Below are 21,619 nucleotides of genomic sequence, written 5' to 3' on the forward strand. Positions count from 1 at the left end.
TTGAAATAGAAGACTTAATGGTCTTTTAGTACTCTTTAGTTTTTCTTAATACTTACAGGTGGAAATGCTGTTTCTCCAGCATTTTCTTGACCAGCAAAATTAAAAGTAATCATAGCTGAACAAAGGACAGTAGTTACGGTGATGATTATAAAAAAATGCGAGAAATGGTAAAAAAAAAAACAGACTCTGTCTGTTTTTCAAGAAACCAACTGAAAAATACCATGGTCACATAGGAGGTGGCTTACTTAAACATTGGGAAATTGCTTGCAACAGGCTTTCATGGAACTTGTTTTTTTTTAATGGCTAAGTCAGTGACTGGAAAAAAACCCAGCTGCAGCAGAACTTATACCTATCTACAAACAAGTACACACAAAACAAATCTGCGCTCATCTAGGAAAATTGACCAAAAGAGAAAGTATAAAGTCATAAAACTATACAGTGGCTTGGGTTGAAAGGGACCTTGAAGATCATCCAGTTCCCACCCCTGCCATGGCAGGGACACCTTCCACTGTCTCAGGCTGCTCCAAGCCCCATTATCCAACCTGGCCTTGGACGCTGCCAGAGATTGTGCTCTTAAATTTCTGTAAGTCTATTGACATGGTTTTCCTCTGTGCTAAAACCTTCTGTTTCTTCCTACAGTCACATATAATAAAAAACTAAATATGGTTTCAGCCAAGGGAGCAGTTGTTCTGTTTGTATTTGTTTTTCATAGTGAAAATGGGCTTAGTAGTGTAGCATGTTTAAAAATTAAATGTAGTATTTGAATATTGCTCTGTGAGGTTATGCTTACTTAAAAAGGAATTAACGCATATCATTAAATTCAGGTTCAGTTTGTTCATGCTTTTTTTTATTTTGTGTCCATTGTAGGTTCCTGTGTAGTTCGAGATGCCACAGGAAATGTTAATGACACCATTGTCAACGAGCTGGCAAACTGCACTAGTGCAGCCTGCAAACTAAACTATGACTTCTCATCCTGTCAGTCTCAGGCAGGGGCCTGTCACTATGGGCTGATGAACAATTTCCAGGTATAAAACTTCCTCCTTAATCTGTATATCGGGTTTTGTGTTTGAGTTTTTTTGGGGGTTGTTTTTTTGTTGTTGTTGTTTGTTTGTTTGGGGATTTTTTGTGTGTTTGGTTTTGTTTTTTAGTGGTGTTTTTGTTGGTTTGGTGTTTTGTTGTGGTTTTTTTTGTTTTTTGTAGGGTTTTTTGGGGGTTTTTTGTGAGATTTTTGTTGGGTTTTTGTTTATTTTGGGTTTGGGGGGGCTGTGCAGATTGTTTGATTTGCGGTTTTTGCTGGTTTGGGGTTTCTTGGTTGGTTTTTTGGGTTGGTTGGGGTTTTTTGTTGCCTGTTGTTTTGGCAGGTCTTGTTTGTTTTATCCTTGGATTTGTTGGCTTGTGGCTTTTTAGTTTCTTGTTAGCAAAAACCATAGGCTATATATGCTCACATCCATAAATACAAGTTTTATCTGGAATAGGTGTGTGGTACGCTCTGGCTGGTATGCAAAAGAATGTATGCATGTTGAAAACTCCTAGGTGTTTATACACAGGCGGTGTAAATATTTAAATATTTACTCTTTTTCTGGGCAAATTGCTTAGACTCAGGTGGTGGTGCTGCAGCTTTCTTTAGGTACCTGAATGTAATCATTCATTAGTGAGGGTAGTTGTATTAATTTTTCAGTAATGATGCTGATTAGTCATAGGTAGCCTCTGTCAGTAATTTGCTTGCTAAATTTTTAAGGTTTTTTTAGAAAATATGCTGATTTTTTTAAAGACTGTTTTACATGTTTATCACAGCATCCCTTTTAATGGTAATAAGGTCATGAATTTTCATTAAACATGTTTTTACAGTATGTAAAAATCCTCTAGAAGTTAAGGGATAATTCACAGTCATTTCCCGCAGCCAACTGGTAAGGCCTTGAAAGGATGCAAGGAAAATGAACTTAGTGACCACTGATTCCAGCTTGGTTTATGGTAGTCCCATCTTTGCCCAAGTTTTTCTAACGTGTACAAGAAGTTGGCTAGAGATTGAGCTGAAATCCACTAATGAAATTGTTTTAGTGTAATAATGTGAGTATCTTATGTGTTGTTAAATTTGTTCTTGTTCAGGGAAGCCGGAATTGCTGTTGTGGGATCGACAGATTTGCAAAATCTGATGACTTTCATTGTTTGTTATAAGCTCAAAAGAACCAACATATTGTCAGATATACAGCTGTGATTAGCCTGTAACTGGTTTCCTCTGTGTCTTTAAATCGTGGCTATTGTAAGGATCTTAACATAAATGTTACTTGCACTTCAGAGTGTTTCTGCCTCCCAGATTATTCTTGCCTCTCTCTTTGGAAAAAGGAGTTTCTGTCAATTAGGAAGAGTCACTTTAAAGGTCAGAGGCAGCACAGAGAATGCAGGGCCCCTCGCACCCCCCTGCTTTTGTTGTAGTTTTGAGAACCTTCTCTGTGAAATTCATTTCCCCCCCCCGGTGGGACTCACCCTTGCTGTTTTTTCTCTCGCCCTCCCAGCTTTTGCTGTGGATTTCTGAGAAGAGTCTGTCTTCTCAGAAGGTGTCAGAAGGAAAATGTTTGTGTGAGAGGCTGTTTATCTAATGAGACACTTGTCCATTTCATAACTGAACTGCTCACAACTTTGTACCTCTGATTGTTAGGTGTAAGGAGAGATATTTTTTTTTAATATGTAGTGCATGGTGTGTGTGGGAAGGGGGGTGTCCACACTTGTGCACTTCTCAAGTTCTTTTTTGTATGGTAAAAAACTGAGAAAAAATACTGCACAAACTAAAATTGTTCCCTAAGGTGATGGAAGATTCTTGTATTTCTCTTCCAGCTTGAAAACAGGCAGGTTTTGGGGCAGAAAGTGCCAGTTTGTGTTCACAGTGTAATGACTTCATCACTTCAGGACACTCTGTGCTTCAGTCAGTTCTTTTGGCAAAGAATTGATCTGAGGTTCTGCTGGGTCAGCTCAGGGTTTGGGTGTGTTCAGACAGCAGATAGATGACTTGTAGTTTGATTTACCTGTGTAAATCTTAGATTAGGAACTCTAAATGAGGACAGGAGGTGAAACAGGCTTAGTCAGACCTGCCTAGGAAGACCATCTTTAGTTTCTGTTACAGTGAATTCCAGGTCCTCACAGGCTTCTGATATTTCTGTTCAGTGCTTATCCTGTGCCCAGACTGTCACCTGGTAGAAGAGTATTTTCAAAAATCTGTTCTGGGCTCTATAGCCTCAGCCTAGAGCTTCCCAACAAAAAGTTACAGCTTTGGGTAATTAAGATGCAGATATTTTTTTCAATTTGGATGAAAGTGGAAAGTAGAGTGAAACTCAGTTGTTTTAATACAGCATTTTTGTTCTGCTCCTGAGTGCTGGACCAAGGAACTGAATAGTCAAAATACAATCTTTCATGATCTCAAATGCTGGAAATTTAGGAAACTACCTTAACTCTGAATGCCAGGCAAACATAATGAGGCCCTTATCAGCAGGAACTGTATATGTGTGTCAGCACACCAGTGGTTGCAGGGATGAAAATTTCAGTGCTGTGGGTAGCTGCCTTTGTGGGCTCCTTGGCTGGGATATCTCTCACATTCAAAAAACAGGGTAATACTCAAAAATAGAGAGTGTTAATAATTGGAGGCATTGGACAGAACCTAGAAAGAGAATGTAAAATATAAGTCAGTTGTCAGAAGCAAACAGCAAGTTGAGGCAAGTGTAGTAAAGTACAGGCATCAGAATATTTTACATATGAGAAGAAAAGTGAGGGAAACTTGTACACAGATTCCCTCTATACTAAGGGAAGATCGATTAAGTTATCCTTGCAGGGAAAAAAAAATTACATACTGCTTCTATAAAAATTATTGTGCATTTGTTAATTATGATGCTATAGCAAAAGTTTCTTTCTACAATAGTAGTAAAGCATTTACACCTTAAATTTTATTCTGTAACATAATGTAGGGTTATTAGAAACAACCATTGAAAACTGTAACTTTTTCTGTTGCTTATAAAATTATATTTAACTGGGACATAGGAGAGAGAGCTTAATAGATGTGTTGTTAGTATTTTTTTGCAACCTCCCTTTGTTAACTTTTTCTTTTCAAGCAAGGCATGCCTTTAACTGACCTGTGAAACCTGATGTTGTGTACAAGATTCAGCTGGCTCAGAGGCCCAGCTGTTATTGTCAGTCTGGTCTGGAGAAATCCACTAAATTTTACCATGAATTTAGCCCCAGTGAAGAAAACTTCATCAGTCATCTATACCTTATGTCTGAGAACATCTCACCTACTAAGATTTACTTAGACAGCAATATTTTACAATTTCAGGTGTCAGTAAGTAAAACAGGAGATTTCTGCATGTTTTTTCTTGCCTTCCTTTGGTTGCTCTCCTGATAATTTAAATGAGATTGCCAGGGTGAAAAAGGCAAGTAAGCAGTACAAATGATGCAGAACCACATTGTGCTTGAAAAGCACCCTGATGGGTTTGGTCTGTTGACTAAAATTCTTCAGCACTGGCTGTCTTAAAGCAAATGTAGCTTTTTTCCCCATAAAGGAAAATATTCTATTAAACCAAGAACATTTTTTAATTACACAGTTGTGTATCTTAAATCACATGATAGATGCAAAGCTGCCTGCAGCTATGGTACAGATATAATCTGTAGAAAAGTGGTCATAAAGTGGTTTAGGTTGAAAGGGACCATAAAGATGATCTTCCAATCCACATGCCATGGACAGGGATGGCACTCACTTTTTATAAGCTCCTTTTTTAAGGCTCCTTGAGGTACTGGAAGGTACCAGCTCATTACTCATCTAGCTTACATTTAACTTCTGTCACTGAGATTACAGAGATGTGCTGGGATCTGATCTTGGGGAAATAAGAAGCAAGCTTGTCTGGACTTTCAGGTTTTGACTGGGAAAAAAAAGCCTAACTTTTAAAATTATAGAGATTCTGCAGAAAGTGGTTTTCACGTGTTTGATGACTTGGGCTTTCTGAGACCATGTTAGTCAGCAATAGGTTAGTTGGAATATGTAATAAATTCTGAAGTATTTCTTTTTCCATTACTTCCTTCTAATTTTCTTATGGGCCCATGAAGACTTTTGGCCTTGATAATTTGAGCTTCAAATTATATTGTATGAAAAGCCACCACCTCCTGACCTGAAATCAGGATGCATTTATATTCCCTGATCTGTCTCCAGTTCATTCATTTACATGAATACATGATATTCAGACAGCTTTTAGGTGAAGAGTGTATAGTATTTTTTTCTGTTTGTACAGGTAATGGTGCCGTCTGTCTGTGTAGTGCACTTTTTTACATATTTTTAAAAAATTATTTTGTTTTTCAGGTCATGAGCATGGTATCAGGATTTGCACCACTGATTTCTGCAGGTATTTTCTCAGCCACACTGTCATCTGCATTAGCATCTCTTGTGAGTGCCCCTAAGATCTTCCAGGTAAGTAAGGGAAGAAAATGGTAACATTTTGAAGAATAATCAATTTTGAATCATGATTTTTGGAAGGAGACTCTGATATACTGCCATCATTATCTATATCAGATGGCATCAGTGGATGGTTCTAATATTTACCTGTTGTTTAGAATGGGAGAACAGTTTGTAACTGTTTGTTGGGGTTCCTGAGTGTATTTTGCTCTATCTTCTTTTAAACTATTGAATCTCCTTTGTCTTAATTTGGGTTAAAAAAAGTTAAATGGGGAGTCAGTTGTATTGGTGCAGATAGCTAGTGTGTATATTGGGCAAAGTTTCCATTTCCTGAGAAAATACAATCTGTAAAAATAGACTTCTTGTGATTTTAAGGCAGTAGGCAAGTAAAATAGACAGTTACTGACAGAAAAGCAAATCAGCTTCTTGCACGTGGACATTACTGAAGGATAGAATAGTGGAAATGCAAAATGCCAAGATGCAAAGACAGTTGAGACTATAATTAGTCCATGGTGGTTAAAAACTATGAGAAAGTGTTCAGAAAGATAGTATGCAATGGAAGATGGCATGAGCAAAATGCATGTTGACTCTTGATTTTTTTTTTTTTTCTTTAATTTCCCCTCAGGCTTTGTGCAAGGACAGCATTTATCCAGGATTTCAGATGTTTGCTAAAGGCTATGGGAAGAACAATGAGCCACTGAGAGGATATATTCTAACATTTTTAATTGCTCTTGGATTCATACTAATCGGTTAGTTTGAAATTTTAGTAAATCTCAATCACATTTTGTCCTTGAGAAAGCATTCCAGTGCACTTTGTGGACCTGATGACAGGGTCCTAGAGATCTAATGCACAGCTTAATTCTAAGTCAGCATTCTAAATCTGGTTATTTTGAGGCTTACTTTCTCCTATCTTCTTGATACAAATCCTGTCTTTCTAGACACAACAACTTTTCTGCAGTGAATTTTAACTGCACTTCTCTTTTTAGTCATAGTTATGTGTCTTTAGGTGCTATCAGTCAATAGGAATACATCCTTTTCTTGAGACAGTGTTAACATCCTGTAAATATGAAAGTTTATTTCAGATTTTTAATGGCAGCTTCAGTAAAATGCTTATTTGCATAAGCAGTATTATTTAAAATGTGCTTTTCTAGTAAGTTACAAATGGTAGAGCTGAGTGCTGACACTGCTGTTGCTAAAGGTTCTTTAGGTTATAATTAATTACACGTGTTCTCTGTAGGAGGCAAACTAATTGTGCTGTGTCCATCTATGAGTCCTGAGCCAGTGCTTTTAACATCTTTTCCCAATTTGCTCTGTCCTCCTTCCTCCACATCTGCTTGAGGCAGAGATACATTGGTGTCCCTGCTGAGCCATGCCTTTTTTTATTTTTTTTTTTTTTTTAATGATGGTGAGAATACACATAAAAACGTTTTGTACCGTGCTGTCTCAAGGAAAGGAGAGAGCATCAGGTGTTTCCCTCTCACTGAAGGGGATGTAAACATCACTGTTGTGATGGTGTTGTTCTGTAATATTTAAATCTTCTGGAATTCTTCAGAACCCAATGTTGTAGTGCACCATTTGATCCAAGCCCTGCTGGGAATGAAATTTTCTCAATTAATGATCTTGAGAAAGTATGTAGTGTGTCCAGAGTGCTTCTAGAACACTTGGTAGTGCTTATATTTTTGAAGCTGAAAGTTCCCTTTCCTAACTGTTAAAAAGATAGCTTAGTAAATAGGAGATCATTAACATAAAATTCTGTCAGCAAAAAGGGTAAACTGCATTTCGTAAGAGTTAAAAAAATAAGATTCTTTTCAGCAGAATTTTCTCACTGTAATCTTCAAAACCATTGTGTGAGACCTTTGATAACACATTGCTTTCTTTTTTTTTGTTTTTCATTTTACAGCTGAACTGAATGTCATTGCTCCAATTATTTCTAATTTCTTCTTGGCCTCATATGCCTTGATTAACTTCTCTGTGTTCCATGCTTCTCTTGCAAAATCTCCAGGTAGGAACTGCTCATCGCATTAAAAACTTAATATGTTGTATTCATGGGTCTTCTGAAATTTTGAGAACTGGGTGATCCAGTAGGGCTTGGGGGCTACTAATTTTGTCACCTTCAGTGAGGGAACACAAGATAATTCAGAGTTTATTCAGAACTCAGGAAGAAAGCATTTTTGCTAATTCAGTAGCTGGTGCTGGCAAACCACCTTTTGTTGTCCTCAGTTTCTGTTAATGTGTTTCATATTCCAGACAAGAACAAACTGGAGTTGCTGGTGGTATTGCCCCATTTTTATAGCCTTTAGTGAGGGTTAAAACAGGAATAAGCCAAAACCTGGTACCTGCAGAACAGATGTACATTATACCCAGTCCACATGCAGTTGTACTGGAATAACTCCCCGAAATGCTTCTTAAGTTACTGAATGGGTAGATTAATTATTTTTCTTCTCAGAGGGTGGGTATAACTGTTTGCACAACAGTTCTAACTTTAATAACTCTATATTTAATACACTTGTTAATCTTGGATGTGTTCATGGAGGTATGCATACCTGATTTTTGGATAAACTCGTGGCAAATAATGTAAAACTGGCAGTTCAGTACTTGGAGGTACCCAAGTTCTGTTTGGATATATCTGTCCTTTTCACGTAGTGAGAACTTCTATGTGAAAACAGTAAAAATGCACAACTAAAAACATATATAAGTATATAAGAAACTGAGGTATGAGATGATGATTTATGCCTTTCTACCTTTGAAAGGAAAAATCGAATGTTGTCAGGCAAAGCTATTGGCAAAAGTTCCCTGAGCCTGGTTCAGTAGACATACTGGGACAAACATCCTCCACCTTCCCTTCTGAGCTGTGCTTTAAGGGGGAAAAATGAGGAGCATTTACATATCTGTGTGAGAAAGCTGCAAATTCATTTGAGTGGTGTTGGAAAGCGTAAATGTGCCAGTCTGCACTTTGTACATCACTGAAAGTCAGATGTTCACATGTAATGGATGCAGAATACCAGGGAAGGAAAAAAAGTGCAGTGCCTTCCTTCTCTTACATTTTAAATTTAAATTAATTTTCCCCCTCTTCTTTCTACCCTGCAAATTTTTATTTTAACTAGGTTGGCGACCTGCTTTCAAATACTACAATATGTGGATTTCTCTCATTGGAGCTATTCTGTGCTGCATTGTAATGTTTGTCATTAACTGGTGGGCAGCACTTCTAACCTATGTAATAGTCCTTGGGCTTTACATCTATGTCACTTACAAGAAACCAGGTATGTGCAGGGTCTTCTTTTGGTTGTGGAAAGGGGAAAGAAGGGAAAAAATGATGGCCTTGTCGGAAAAAAACCCCAGCTACGTCTTTCTGTTTGGACCACTAGATTAAATTTCTGTTTCAGGCTTTTTGGTTGTAATTAAATGGAATTTTTCCTGCATAGTCATTGCTGTTCCCCTTGCTGCCAAATTATGAAGAAGCCACTTAGGCATAAATGTCTGAATGATAATTGGAGGAAAAGGTGCATATGGAAAATGGTAAATTCGTTGTGGCTATCAAGAGATGTGTATGGGAGGAAAAAGATGACAGTGGAGTCTTCCTTTTCCTCATAAAAATAATAATCTGAAAGGATCTGCTTAATCTAGCAGTTTTCCACTGAATGTATCTGAATCTGTTTAGGCAATGTTTTGAGATTCAGTTTTTTCTTTGCCGTGGTATAAAATAACTCAGCACAGCATTTTTTCCTCAAGTGGTATTCTTTTGAATGTGAGGTTGTTGTGGTCTTTAAAATGAGGAGATAAAAGCCAGTTACTCCCTTCCTTAATTTTCTTGCTTAAACTTCTACAGAAATATTGTCTTTAAATATAATTGCCTGTTAAGCTGTAGGGTTTGTTGGCTAGCATGGTATGAAATGTAGCAAGGTGTAGCTTAAATCTGTGGGTTTTGTCAATGTCCATCATTCGTTTTGTGATCACGAAGCTTTACAAAGGACAACTGTGAATAACACACTGGAACCTCATATCTTTGAACAGATGTGAACTGGGGATCCTCAACTCAAGCCTTGACTTACCTGAATGCTCTGCAGCATTCCATTCGGCTCTCAGGAGTGGAGGATCACGTGAAAAACTTCAGGTAACACTTAAGGACAGGAAATTCTGTGTTCACTAGGCTGCTGTCACAAGGTTTGCTGTCAGGGTTTCCATTAAGGCCTTGCTTATCTCCTGTGATTCATCCAAGTAAATGGAATTACAGATTTAGTGGGATTCTTAGTACAGGTGCCATCTTCTGAGGTTATGGAGAACCTGTCAGCAACACAGTTTCAACAAAACACCCATGAAGATGAAAGTGAAAACACCCATGAAAAAAATCTCAGCTCAAGAGATTGAGAGAGATTACTTTAGGGGATTCATTTGGTATCTTCTGTTAATTATGATGATGATGAAAAGTGATCTCCTGTAATGACTTTGGAAGTTTGGACACTTCCTCTTTTAAAATTGATTTAGAAGTTGCCTTTGACTTACTTGCACTAGGTTGGTTTTGTCTTCGGAAGGAAGGTAATGTAAAAATGAGCAGATGTTTCCAGTATTTCTGCTGGACACAGAAGAATGTAAGTTACAAAAATGCAAGGGATGTCACTTATCACTGGGGAAGAAAAACTTAATCCCTCTGACCTAGTCTTGTCTAAAATCTGTTCTTCAACTTCTTAAATGTGTAGATTTCCAGATTTAATGGGATTACTGAATTTTTAGGCAGTTAGTCATAGATCTGCTGACAGATGGGCAACAACTGAATTTTTCTTAATTTAACATAGTCTTGTAAAAGTGGATGAGGTTATTACATTTGCAGCGATGAATGTGGTGTTATGGCTGATATTTGGAAGAACCTTCTCTATTATTAAAAACCCCCAGAACTCCAGATTAATTCTAATTCCAATCTTATTTTTTCCCCTCATAATTCTAGACCTCAGTGCTTAATTATGACGGGTGCTCCAAATGCACGTCCAGCTTTGCTTCACCTTGTCCATGCTTTCACCAAGAATGTGGGCTTGATGATCTGTGGCCATGTACATATGGTAAGTTTATTCTGTCTTTATAAAGTTACCTGAGTGCTGTTTTTCTTCTCTCTGCCTTGGGGTTTGGTTTGGTTTTTTTAAGCTGTTTGACTTTGTTTCTGGCTCATGTTTAAGTTTTGGTTTGTTTATTTGCTTGTTTGTTTTTTTTTTTTTAATGAAAGCATCGTTAGACATTAAAAAGTACATTAAGAGATTTACTGGTAAGTTTTGCTAATGTATGGATCATCACTATGCCAGTTAGGTGTACTACAGGGAAAATTTGTAAAAAATCAGTACCTTTGATAATTTGATGCTTAAATGCTGAAGGACCTTTTACTTCTAATTGAAGTGAATATTGGAAGAATGATTCCCTTTTAAAGTTCTTTAAAAAGTCTGGAAGAAAAGAAACCACCTCGAGGAACTCAGCATCAGTTTAACCAATAGCTACAAATTGCTTTTACCCTTCCAAGTAGCTTTTTATTCCTTCAGTTAGGAGATCAATTTAATTGTCAAGTGTTTCCTCTTCCCTTTCTGACCAGCCCCTGATATTTCACTAAGTATCCTTAGGTGTTTTTGTCAGAATATCAAGTGAGGATGTGTTTGCAGAGGTTCTGCAAGGATGTAATTCTAACAGTTCTTACTACTTAGTGTCTTACCTGGCAAATTGAAGTGGCTTTGTGATGGGGGTCAGGAAGCAGTTTTCAAGTAACTTTTCTTCAGAATCAGCTTGTCATGAGTTGTGTTGATTGAGATATAGGGTTGCTGTCATACAGTGGTCTGTATCAAAACTTCCATTTAGCTACAGAGAGGCTGTGGCATCTCTGATAAACTTAGATAAAGGCATTTTACTACACTGGAATTTTGTAGTTTTGCTTCATATCTTAAGGCCAAACTTCTGTCACATCACTAAGAGCATTTAAGCAAGTGTGTGACTGAGATGTAATCCAGGACTGGCACATGTCACCTACCCAGACTTCTGCAAGGCTTTCAGCACAGTCCCATGGGACAGTGGCATCTCCAAACTGAAGAGACCTGGGTTTGAAGGGTGAGCACAGCCAGGACACAGCCAGGGAGTTGTGGTCAGTGGTCAGTGATTCCACGTCCAGCTGGGGCCTGGTGATGAGTGTTGTGCCTCAGGGCTGTGTCCTGGGACTGGGAGTCTTTGTAGGTGACATGGACAGGGAGACCAGAGCCACCCTCAACAGGTTTGCAGCTGGCACCAAGCTGAGGGTGCTGGTGACACACCTGGAAGACGTTGAATAAAAACATGGGTTACTCTTAAATGTGTTTAAATTTATTACACTTACCAAGTGTGACTTGCTTCTGATCTAATTAATAGATTAAAGCAAATCAGGTTAATGCAACCCACATACAGATACTCTGTCTTAAAAAGCTTTTAATTTTTGTCTATATAAACTTAATATTTCAGTGAAAGTGAAAGGACAAACTGAGGAATGCTAGGGAAATATCACAGATGTAATCACTGCTATTTAAAAGTAGGACTGTACAGGAAAGAATTAAGCTGGTGTTATCCTTCTTGTAGAAAGGCAACTCTGAAGATTCTTTGGGAGCAAATCCTTTCCCTATTTAAAATGACTTTCTGAAAGGAAGGTTGGCACTGCCTCATTCTTCAGTAGCTTTGACTATTTGGTTGAGTCTGTGTCGTTCTGCAAAATCTGGGCTGCTGTGTTCTTGGTTGTTCCTTGTCCTGTATTCTGCATTTTGATGTCTGGGAGGAACACAAAAGATTGACCCCTACAGAAATAACATAAAGGAAATATTTAAAGAGGAGGTGACTTGGACTGCAGGATACAAAAACTCCCATAAAGTGTAATATTAAGTCATCCTGCATCTGTGTGTATTTTTTTACAAAGCCCTTTTCTTTTAAAACCATGTTAATGCTTTGGAGGACAAGCTGATGCCCCCTCCCTGGGGGAGAAGGTTGTGCTCTGCAGGAGCAAGATTGCTAAAGTTTGAGCAACCCTCTTCCTGAAGATGGTAAAAGTTTTTCAGCTTTTGCTGCTGACAGTGCCTGGTATTTGGTGGTTTGGGGTGTTTTTGGTAGTGTGCAAGCATGTTTTGAGGTTCTCTGAATTTGAGTTAGTTTCTAGCAGTGACTAAAAAATTGGGAGGAGCTTTTTTACTCGCATTACTCATATTCCTAATTCTTGTTCCCTCCCCTCTTTTTATTTCCTTCTCTTGAAAGGGTCCTCGGAGGCAAGCCATGAAGGAACTGTCAACTGATTTGGCTAAATATCAGCGATGGCTAATTAAAAACAAGATGAAAGCTTTCTATGCACCAGTGCATGCAGAGGACTTGAGGGATGGAGGGCAATACTTAATGCAGGTATTTAAAAAAAAAAAAGTTGAGGTGCTGAAGATGCTCATCAAAATCAGAACGGGCTTTATACTTTGAAATGCATTCCTTTTGCAGAATTATCTTAAAGCTTTGATGAAAGGCACTTTATATTCTCTTAAGCAGAAAACAGAATATTTTGTTGTGTCAGTGGCATGTTATTTTATGAAGTACTTCTTGTTCTTCTTAGGCTGCTGGTTTGGGTAGAATGAGACCTAACACCCTTGTTGTTGGATTTAAGAAAAACTGGAGACAAGGTGATATGAGAGATGTTGAAACCTACATCAATTTATTCCAGTAAGTAGAAAATACAAAGTTCTAGCTGCTATTTTCCATTTCAGTATGTCAGGTAGTAAGAAAGTTCTTAGTTACATGAAGTCTCTTTCAAGTGGACCTAGATTTTCCATTCAGCAGTCTTGAACACCTTGGGACTTTTCCGATATGGCAATTAATAAGCAAATCTGTATAGTTTAAGCAGATTAGAAATCTCCATAATAACTTTATGTATCAAAAAAGAGTTGTGGCAGAGGTCTGAATTTTGAGAGCTACTGTCTGAAAAGGAGGAGGAACACTTTGCTCACAAGATACACAGCACTGACACCCAGGCTAATACAGAAAGGAGAAGGGAAATCCCAGAGTAACTTGACAGTACTGAAAGGCAGACCAGTTGTGGCTGAAAAATTTAATGAGAGTAACTTGTGCTGCTACCCAAACACTTAAGGAAAAAAACTATGCTTATTTTACATACAGAGAGGTTTTTGTGTTCAGCTGAAGTGCTGGTTAACCTCTTTCCTTTGTGCTTGATATTTCTCATTTTCTGTGCTTTTAAAAGAGAGAGGGGATGGGGCTTTAAGTTTACAGGCAGATATTAGGAAAGGACCAAAAAAAATCATCTTGTCTAGGTCTTTAAGAGAAAAGCAGGGGCACCAATACAGTGGAAAAATAAGGAAAAATGTTGGTTAGTTTTTCTTTTTTTCCTATTTTATTTTGGGATGGCTTTTGCAGGAAGATCTGTCAAGGTCAGCAAGTCATGTGGTTCTCCACATCCCTAAAGAAACCTCAGGAGGTAATAACTGTAGGTCAAATGTATTTCTGGAAAACTAAAAGTTTCTGAAGCACACAAAATGGAAACACATCTAATCTCTACAAATCTAACACATTAAATAATGAAATTAAAACATTCACTAATAGACAAAACAAATCTTAAATCAACCTCAATTTTTCTTGCACTTATTATAGAATATATTGATACTTGAAACATTTCTAATCAAGTCTTACTACTTCTAAAGGAAAGTTTAATTAGTGAAATCCTGAGAAATTTCTGTCTGTGGAAATGATATGGGAGGGAGTTCTCTGATTTATGGTTTTTGTACTGAACAAGGTATTTATGTGTAAAGGACGTTGATTAATGACTAATGCAAACTGTATGATATGGTTAAGTTATCTTTTTCTTGTCTTATATTTTTTGGTGGGGTTGTTACCAGTTTTGCTCCACTTTTAGTCAGCAATTTATTCAGGGTTTTTGCTCTTTTCTGCAGTAATGAAGTTCTGCCTCTTTATTTTTGATTGGAGTGAGTTTCCGTTTTATCAGATGTGATGGGACTAGGCACATTACAGCTAACTTACAGATAATTTGATATTAAATTGCATCATCTTAGGTGGTTTTTAATACCCAAACGTTTTGGAAAGATGTCAGAAATCTTTAGTCCTCAGATCAAAAAGATCTACTCAAATCTCTTTCTTGATGGATGGAGATAAAAATCTAAATGTCTTGGTGGATCTTACTACCTATTCATTGAGTGACCTATTCATAAAGATTTTATTTAATCACTGTCTACATAGTGGAGAGAGGGAGTAGAAGGAATAGATATCCTTTCTAAATATTATTTTTCTTAAAATGATGTTCAGTTGGTGTTTCGGACTTAAAGCAAATTTATAATTTGGGACTTCCAAAGGCAGTGCTTAATGACTGGATTTTTTTTCAGGGAGGGTGCATTTCTCATTTGGAAAAGAAAAAGCTTTAAAATACTTTAATTTTCTCCCTTTTGTTTAGTGATGCCTTTGATGTTCAGTATGGTGTAGTCGTCATTCGCCTCAAGGAGGGCCTGGATATTTCTCACCTTCAGGCCCAAGGTATGACTTTGTTCCATCTGATGAATTTGCTGTTCTAATTCCCTTCTAAACCTGCATTCTGAAAATATTAAAGCTCACTAAAAAAAAAAAAACAACAAAACATCACTGCTGTGGTACAATAAAATTCACTGAAATTATAAGTCTGAACTGTAAGGTAGTAACCCATGATCAGCAGCAGAACTTGGACTTTCTGTGTTTCACATTTTTGTATTTGCAAATTGTACGCAACTGCTTCCAGAAGATCTGCTGCTTTCCTGAAACTAATTAGTGATGCTGGCAAGTTGGCATCAAATATTTGGGGCTCAAGCCCAGAAATTGTAAAATCACAACAAATACTGCACTATGCAGGGATGCCACTGAGTTTGGTGTGGGTTGCAAACCCCTACACAGACTAGTTTAGGGACTCTGGTTCAATTTTGGAAATGTTTTCTATGTTGAAGACTTGGTTATGCTTTCTGAGTAGTGTTCTTAAGTGGAATGGTGTAATTTTAGTTAAATTCCAAGTCTGTGAGCTTTGGTGCAGCTGCCCTGATTTGATCATGTGTAATTTGTTAGGGGCTTGCTCCATACAGTGCTGCTACCATGAGGAGAAATGTCAAAAGGAGGGGCATCCCCTGAAAGAGGAGGTTCCTTCACTGGAAAAGATGAATGTTTTAGTCTTTGGAGAGAGTCAGGGAGCCTTTCACCCTGTGCAGGAGGACAGAGGAGTGTGAGAAATGGCAAGGGGTGAAACTGCAGTGTGCAAACAACACTGCTGAGAAAACTAGCAGTGTAACACCACGGTGTCAGCAGGATCTTGGTGCCCACTGGGGACTCTGTGAGTTTGCTTCAGCTCTGACAGCTGCTCCAAAGAAGCCAAACCTGGAAAAAAAGGCTTGACAGTGAGACAGACACTTGGTCTGTGCTGTGCCTGAGGCTCATCTTCCTCTTGGAGTTAAAAGCAGAAACAGAAAACATTTCACTGAGTGATTTTTTTTTTTCTTTTTCATTTTCTAGTTGTAGTTCCACAGTGTTACCTAGCCCTGGTTTTAGGTGGTGTGGTTGCAATCAGCATCCACAACCTGGGAAAGGGACAGAAAATGTCAGCTCTGCTCAGGGGAGGAGCTTCTCTGTGCTCTGAAGAAGTCCACAGAATATATGTGTTATATATATGTTTTCCCCACTCCTCCCTCTTTGCTGTGGTCTTAACAGTTACAGCAGCACATAATTAATATTATACCGACTCAGAACAGGCACATACCTCTGTTGATACTATTTGTAACAATTCAGTGGTTTCTAATAGGTTTTTTTGCTTTCACAAAGATTTGCTGTCATCCCAAGAGAAGTCTCCCTGTGCCAAGGATGTCATAGTAAAAGTGGATTATAGCAAGAAGTCTGAGACAGACACTTCCATAGCTTTTGCTCCATCCTCCAGTGAAAGAACTCCCACTCCACGCAAAGGTAACTGCTTGTTAGCAATGAACCTTGAATTCTCACTCTCTCTCTCTCTTTCATTCCTCCTCAGTTCCTCTCTTTCTTTGCCCAGGGATTATTTAGGGGATTTTTTTGTCTGTGGAATAGAAGTGTTATGCTTTTATAGATGTTGATGTCTAATCCCTTAAGTACTTTGTTTCAGATTTTACCAGTATGTAAAATAAATATTTGTTTCAAGTCCCCTAAATAAACCAGGCGATAGGCAATGACTTAAAATAGATTTTTTTTTTTTTTGTAACTGAGTTTGAGAGACAGTCAGAAGTTCTTGAGGATTGTGCCCCACATCTTACAAGTGATGAGAAGGCTGCTAAATTTATGGAGGTTTTTAAATCTCAGACTAGAATATGATGTGTATATTAACAGATACAAATGATTCAAGATACTTTGACATGACAATAAACAACTTTATTATTTTATTACAAAGCAAAAGCCTTACTAGTTAGATGGGTAGTGGAGGTATATGTAATTTTTTTGAAGTAGAAATTAATCTTAGGATTTGGTAGCTTGCATTTGTGTGCTTCTTCTGTGCAAAAAAAACCTGCTTCATTTCACGTCTTTACTTTCTATTTTTTTTAATTTACATTTGTATTGTGTTCATTAATATCACAAAGGAAATTAACCTTTTTATTTTGTATCTTTAAAAACCTTCCAGAGGAGGATGAGGATGGAAAGACTCCAACACAACCACTGTTGAATAAAGGCAGGCATTTTCCATCTTTTTGTGTTAAATCATTCTTTCACACTGTTGATTTTAGTTTTCCTTTTGTAATTCTTTCTACACCTAAGTACCAGAGAGGAAAATACCAACCATGCAATGTTTATTTGTTTCTTCATATCTGCTTTAGAATGTACTTCATCCTTAGGAACTAGGCTGTGGGGAAAAAAGGCAACATTGTGGAAATTCCCAGAAGAAGTTGCTTCTGAGAAAGGATTGTGCATAAGTGTAGGAATTAAAAGAAAAAAAAAAAAGAATTGAAAAGCTCTTTTTGTAAAGTAACATTTGAAATATATTCATGACCTTTCTGCTTTCTCAGTTCTGTGTCTCAGGTGTCTGTCTGGGTCCTTGCTTGGTTCAGGAAACAGCATCTGATGGTGTAGTGGAAGTGCTCTCAGTTTATTCAGTGTTCCTTCCAAAGTCATGGTTGTTGCTCTGTTATTTGCAAATAGTTCAATATTCTCAAAATTAAGGCTTAGTACAGCTACCCAGTGAGGTGAACATGTTGAAATAATGCAAAGTATTCTTTCAAATCAGCATTTTGAGAAATTACCTGAGCAGTTTTCAGTAAGTTGTTCTGAGTTAATCAGGTATTTTTGCTTTAACAGCAATTCATCTGAACTGTTTTGACAATTTCTTCATAATTTCAGCAGCTAGAAGCTTTTGTGTTTTAATAATGGAAAGTGAGATTATATCTTGAAGCACAAGATGGCAGTTTGGAAGAAGTCCCAGTATGCAATAAAGTAGTATATTAATGTAAATCAGTCACAGATGTGCTCTCAATTTTAAAAATTCCTAATAAAATAAGGACAGAGACAAATGTCAGACTCCTGGCTCTTGGTCACACTGAGGTTTTAATTAAGAGAAGGAGGGATTTTTTTTCCTGCAGTTCAAAAATGGGATCAGTATTATTCTAACTGAAAATGCTAATATTGTCTTGTTCTCAGTAAATCAAAAACTTTGTTATGCAAAATAGTACTATTTGCAAAAGGGCCCAGTATGCATGAATAGCTTTTAGTTTTACCACATGCTTAAAGAAATCTGGATTTAAGGAGAGAATTGCTTAGGACACGACATTTACTTATAAAATCAGTTACCTACATATTTTTAGGGAAGTTCTGTAATTTGCAAGAGGTAGAGTGCATGGCCTAAAGCTCTGAAGCAAAGTTAATTAAATTGTCCAGGCAAAAGTCTGTGTAGGGACCTCACACATCCTTTATTTCTCAGATGCCTGCTAAAAGACTTCAGCTGCTGAAATTACGAGTCCCTAGACACCCTAAATACAGCCAGTTCAGTTTATATCCAATCCATCAAAATTTGGAGTTGGGTTGGAGGGTGTAAAGGAAAATTTTAACTTAAAAGTAGGTACATCACAGAACGTTAAAAGTTGTATTTGATGATTTTCAAAGCAATTAAGCAAAACACTTCAAAACCAAAATTTCACCCTATGTTTTTTCCAGATTCAAAGACCTCCTCCTCTCCTTTAAATGTGACTGACCAAAGACTTCTTGATGCCAGTTCTCAGTTCCAGAAGAAACAGGGCAAGAGCAATATTGACGTCTGGTGGCTCTTTGATGATGGAGGTAATGTGTTTCATAATTTAAAACCTTTAAGTGCTGATAAAAAAAATACTGGAATTATTCTGTATTGTTAATAGATATCTGTCAGTCAGTTCGTATAAAATCTGTACTATGTAACAGTTTTCTAAATTTGTATGAAATTCTGTTCAAAACACAGGTTTGACACTGTTGATTCCTTACCTTATCACAACCAAGAAGAAGTGGAAGGACTGCAAGATCAGGGTGTTCATTGGTGGAAAAATAAATAGAATTGATCATGACAGAAGAGCGTAAGTTTGCCTTAAAAATTCCATTTCAAATGCTAATGCAGCATGTTGCACATTGGATTACTTCTCTTCCTACTTGCCTTATTTCAGTTGTTCTTTGCTGGAGGTGTGATCATATTCTATTGCCTTTCTGAAAAAAAGGTTTTGTTTCCCCCAGATTGGTTTTGGATGAGTTACCTCAAACTAATTATTCTGCAATATTATCTGACACTATTTCCAAATATTTTCTGAGATTATCTTCAAGAGAGAACTCTTCACTTATTTTAAAGCCATAAAACTTTTTGGTTTTTTTCCCAAAGCATGTTGTTGATTTATAATCATATAAAGTCAGTTTGATTTTTGTCCTTGTTACATTTAAGATGCCTTGTTTTGTTTCTTAAGGCAGTGGTTTTTATTACCAAACAACTGTCTGTTTAACCTGTGAAATAATTAAAAGTATGATCATGTCTAAAGGTTTTACTGTTCTGATGCAGGATGGCCACTTTGCTCAGCAAATTTCGGATAGACTTCTCAGATATTATGGTCCTTGGGGATATTAATACTAAGCCAAAGAAAGAAAAGTAAGTCTCAAAACACATCTTGTTTGTTCATTGAATTTGTGATTTCTTTAATTTAGAACACTTCATTCTTTCCTACACATGTTATGGTACAGAAGATCCTGTGGTGTTCAGTGTTTCACAGAAATGTGGGCAATTAATTAACAGTAACTCCCATGTCCAAGAATTTAGAAATCTGTATTTTTAAAAATCTTTGGCCCTTAGATTGTAATAATAAATTCATCAAAATGAAGTTTTAAAAAAACCACACAAACCTGCATTGTCTGGAGCAATCTTCTTTAAGAGAGATGTTCACCAAAACTTAAATAATCTGAATCTCATAATGTCTTAGTTTAGTGTAACAAAGCCTGGTCTTGAAATAGCCTGATTTGGGTTTTTCTTTTTTTTTCCTTCTCCTTTTTTAACTTGCTTGGACTTTCAGTGTGCACAGGAATGATCATACATGTGATATTTCTTACTTTCAAGTTCAAAAAAGCACTAATTGTAGATGGCTTTCAGCACAAATTTAGAACAGAATGTGTATGATCTAAAAATACCCTCCTCTGCATTATCCTTCTTTCCCTTCAGGCCTTCTTGAGTATGCTGAAGTTGTAAAAATATCTTTTATTTGGGCATACATTTATCTGAAAGTCTTGATACACCATGGAAATTGGGAAGTGTTATTTTAGAACTTGTCTAAATGCTAAAGTTAATGTGAGTTCTTCTGTACCCTTTTTAGTAGTTTTTTTCTTAAATGTACGGAATACACTGAGCAACTAAAACAAAGGAAAACAAAGTATTTCTGGCACTCTGGGGCTTTTGGATAGGCAGTTTCCAGGAGCCTGCTGCTGTGAAAGGTGTAAACCCTGATGGAGTGGAAATCTCACAGCTGAGATCCTAGAATCATGTGGAATTATTTTTGTTTATTAGAAGTGATCCATGGATTACTTCTGAGAGCATTTTTTTTTCTGTCTCTGTGGATACATCCCCACAACATATCCAGAATATTCCTAAATGCCATTTAGGTATTAACAACAGCTGGAAACCAAGTGAAGGAAGATTAATTTTCAACAGGTGCTGTGCTATATAATAATAATGTTATTATTAGATCTCCTTTTTGCTCAGCCAAAGAATGGCAGATCACATTTGGTTTTTTTCTTTAGATTAAGGTGAAGTCGTTGTACAGTAAAGACCACCAAGGGTAGATACAAAGATGTTTTGTTTGTGATGTGGGTATTTCCTGGAGGAAATGTAGGTAAAAAAGTAGGGTAAAGTGGGTTCTTCTTTCCAGCAGAAATTATTTCCTCCTTGATCTTCAGAAGGTTTTATTCTGAAATTCTTGCTCTAAAGTCCTGATAAATCCAAAGTATTCCTATTCTTACAAGTACAACAGGAGGACTAAGTTAGATATCTGTGGTTTTTTTATTTGAATGTGGTTCTTGGGCTGTACTGGAAAGAGATAAAAGAAACAAAGTAAAAAGATCAAAGCCAGAATCCTAACAGCAATGTCATGAGACTTGAAAGCTGATTTTTACTGTAACATGTAAATTCCTCCTCCTTCAAAGTTAGTTCTGAAGAACATGCTCCCAGATATTGTCCCTTTTTTAAGGATGGTGCTGTTCAGCTTTTACAATTAGAGGTAAATTTCTAAACTGAGTAAACCTTTAATTGTGTGGTGAATTGTTTGCTGAGTCACAACATCTGTGTGTGCAAAAAGCTGATTTGATGTTCTAATTGCAGCAGGCCGGGGAAAACGAAACTTCATTTTTACAAACCAGTAAAACTTAATTTCTGGTGCCATGAAAATAATTTTTGACATAAAAACTCCTATCTGTTCTAATGTTTGTTCATTTAATCCTTCCAGTATTGCAGCTTTTGAGGAAATGATAGAGCCCTTCCGACTTCATGAGGATGATAAAGAGCAAGAGGTTGCAGACAAAATGAAGGAGGATGAACCATGGAGGATAACAGATAATGAGCTTGAGCTTTACAAAACAAAGGTTCTGGCTTTCTCTGGAATGTTACATCAGTTAAACTTCCTTCTCCTACTTCATTTGTGGTTGTGATAACAATGAGTTAATTCCTGTTATTCTCTCTCTTAC

General features: G+C 37.1%; 1 protein-coding gene across 1 annotated transcript in view; it reads left to right on the forward strand.

Annotated features, from left to right (window-relative positions):
* The window catches only part of SLC12A2 (solute carrier family 12 member 2), a 54,200-nt gene that overhangs the window by 27,713 nt on the left and 4,868 nt on the right, over window positions 1-21,619 (forward strand). The window contains exons 10-25 of the mRNA XM_084225949.1: window positions 868-1,025; window positions 5,336-5,443; window positions 6,054-6,177; window positions 7,329-7,430; window positions 8,533-8,688; window positions 9,440-9,539; window positions 10,368-10,479; window positions 12,665-12,805; window positions 13,005-13,111; window positions 14,868-14,947; window positions 16,250-16,387; window positions 17,073-17,120; window positions 18,596-18,718; window positions 18,873-18,984; window positions 19,455-19,541; window positions 21,382-21,517. Of these exons, the coding sequence (XP_084082075.1) occupies window positions 868-1,025; window positions 5,336-5,443; window positions 6,054-6,177; window positions 7,329-7,430; window positions 8,533-8,688; window positions 9,440-9,539; window positions 10,368-10,479; window positions 12,665-12,805; window positions 13,005-13,111; window positions 14,868-14,947; window positions 16,250-16,387; window positions 17,073-17,120; window positions 18,596-18,718; window positions 18,873-18,984; window positions 19,455-19,541; window positions 21,382-21,517 (1,832 nt within the window). The remainder of the gene's footprint in view (window positions 1-867; window positions 1,026-5,335; window positions 5,444-6,053; window positions 6,178-7,328; window positions 7,431-8,532; window positions 8,689-9,439; window positions 9,540-10,367; window positions 10,480-12,664; window positions 12,806-13,004; window positions 13,112-14,867; window positions 14,948-16,249; window positions 16,388-17,072; window positions 17,121-18,595; window positions 18,719-18,872; window positions 18,985-19,454; window positions 19,542-21,381; window positions 21,518-21,619) is intronic.

Source organism: Fringilla coelebs (assembly GCF_963513975.1).
Source record: "Fringilla coelebs genome assembly, chromosome: Z".
NCBI lineage: Eukaryota > Metazoa > Chordata > Aves > Passeriformes > Fringillidae > Fringilla > Fringilla coelebs.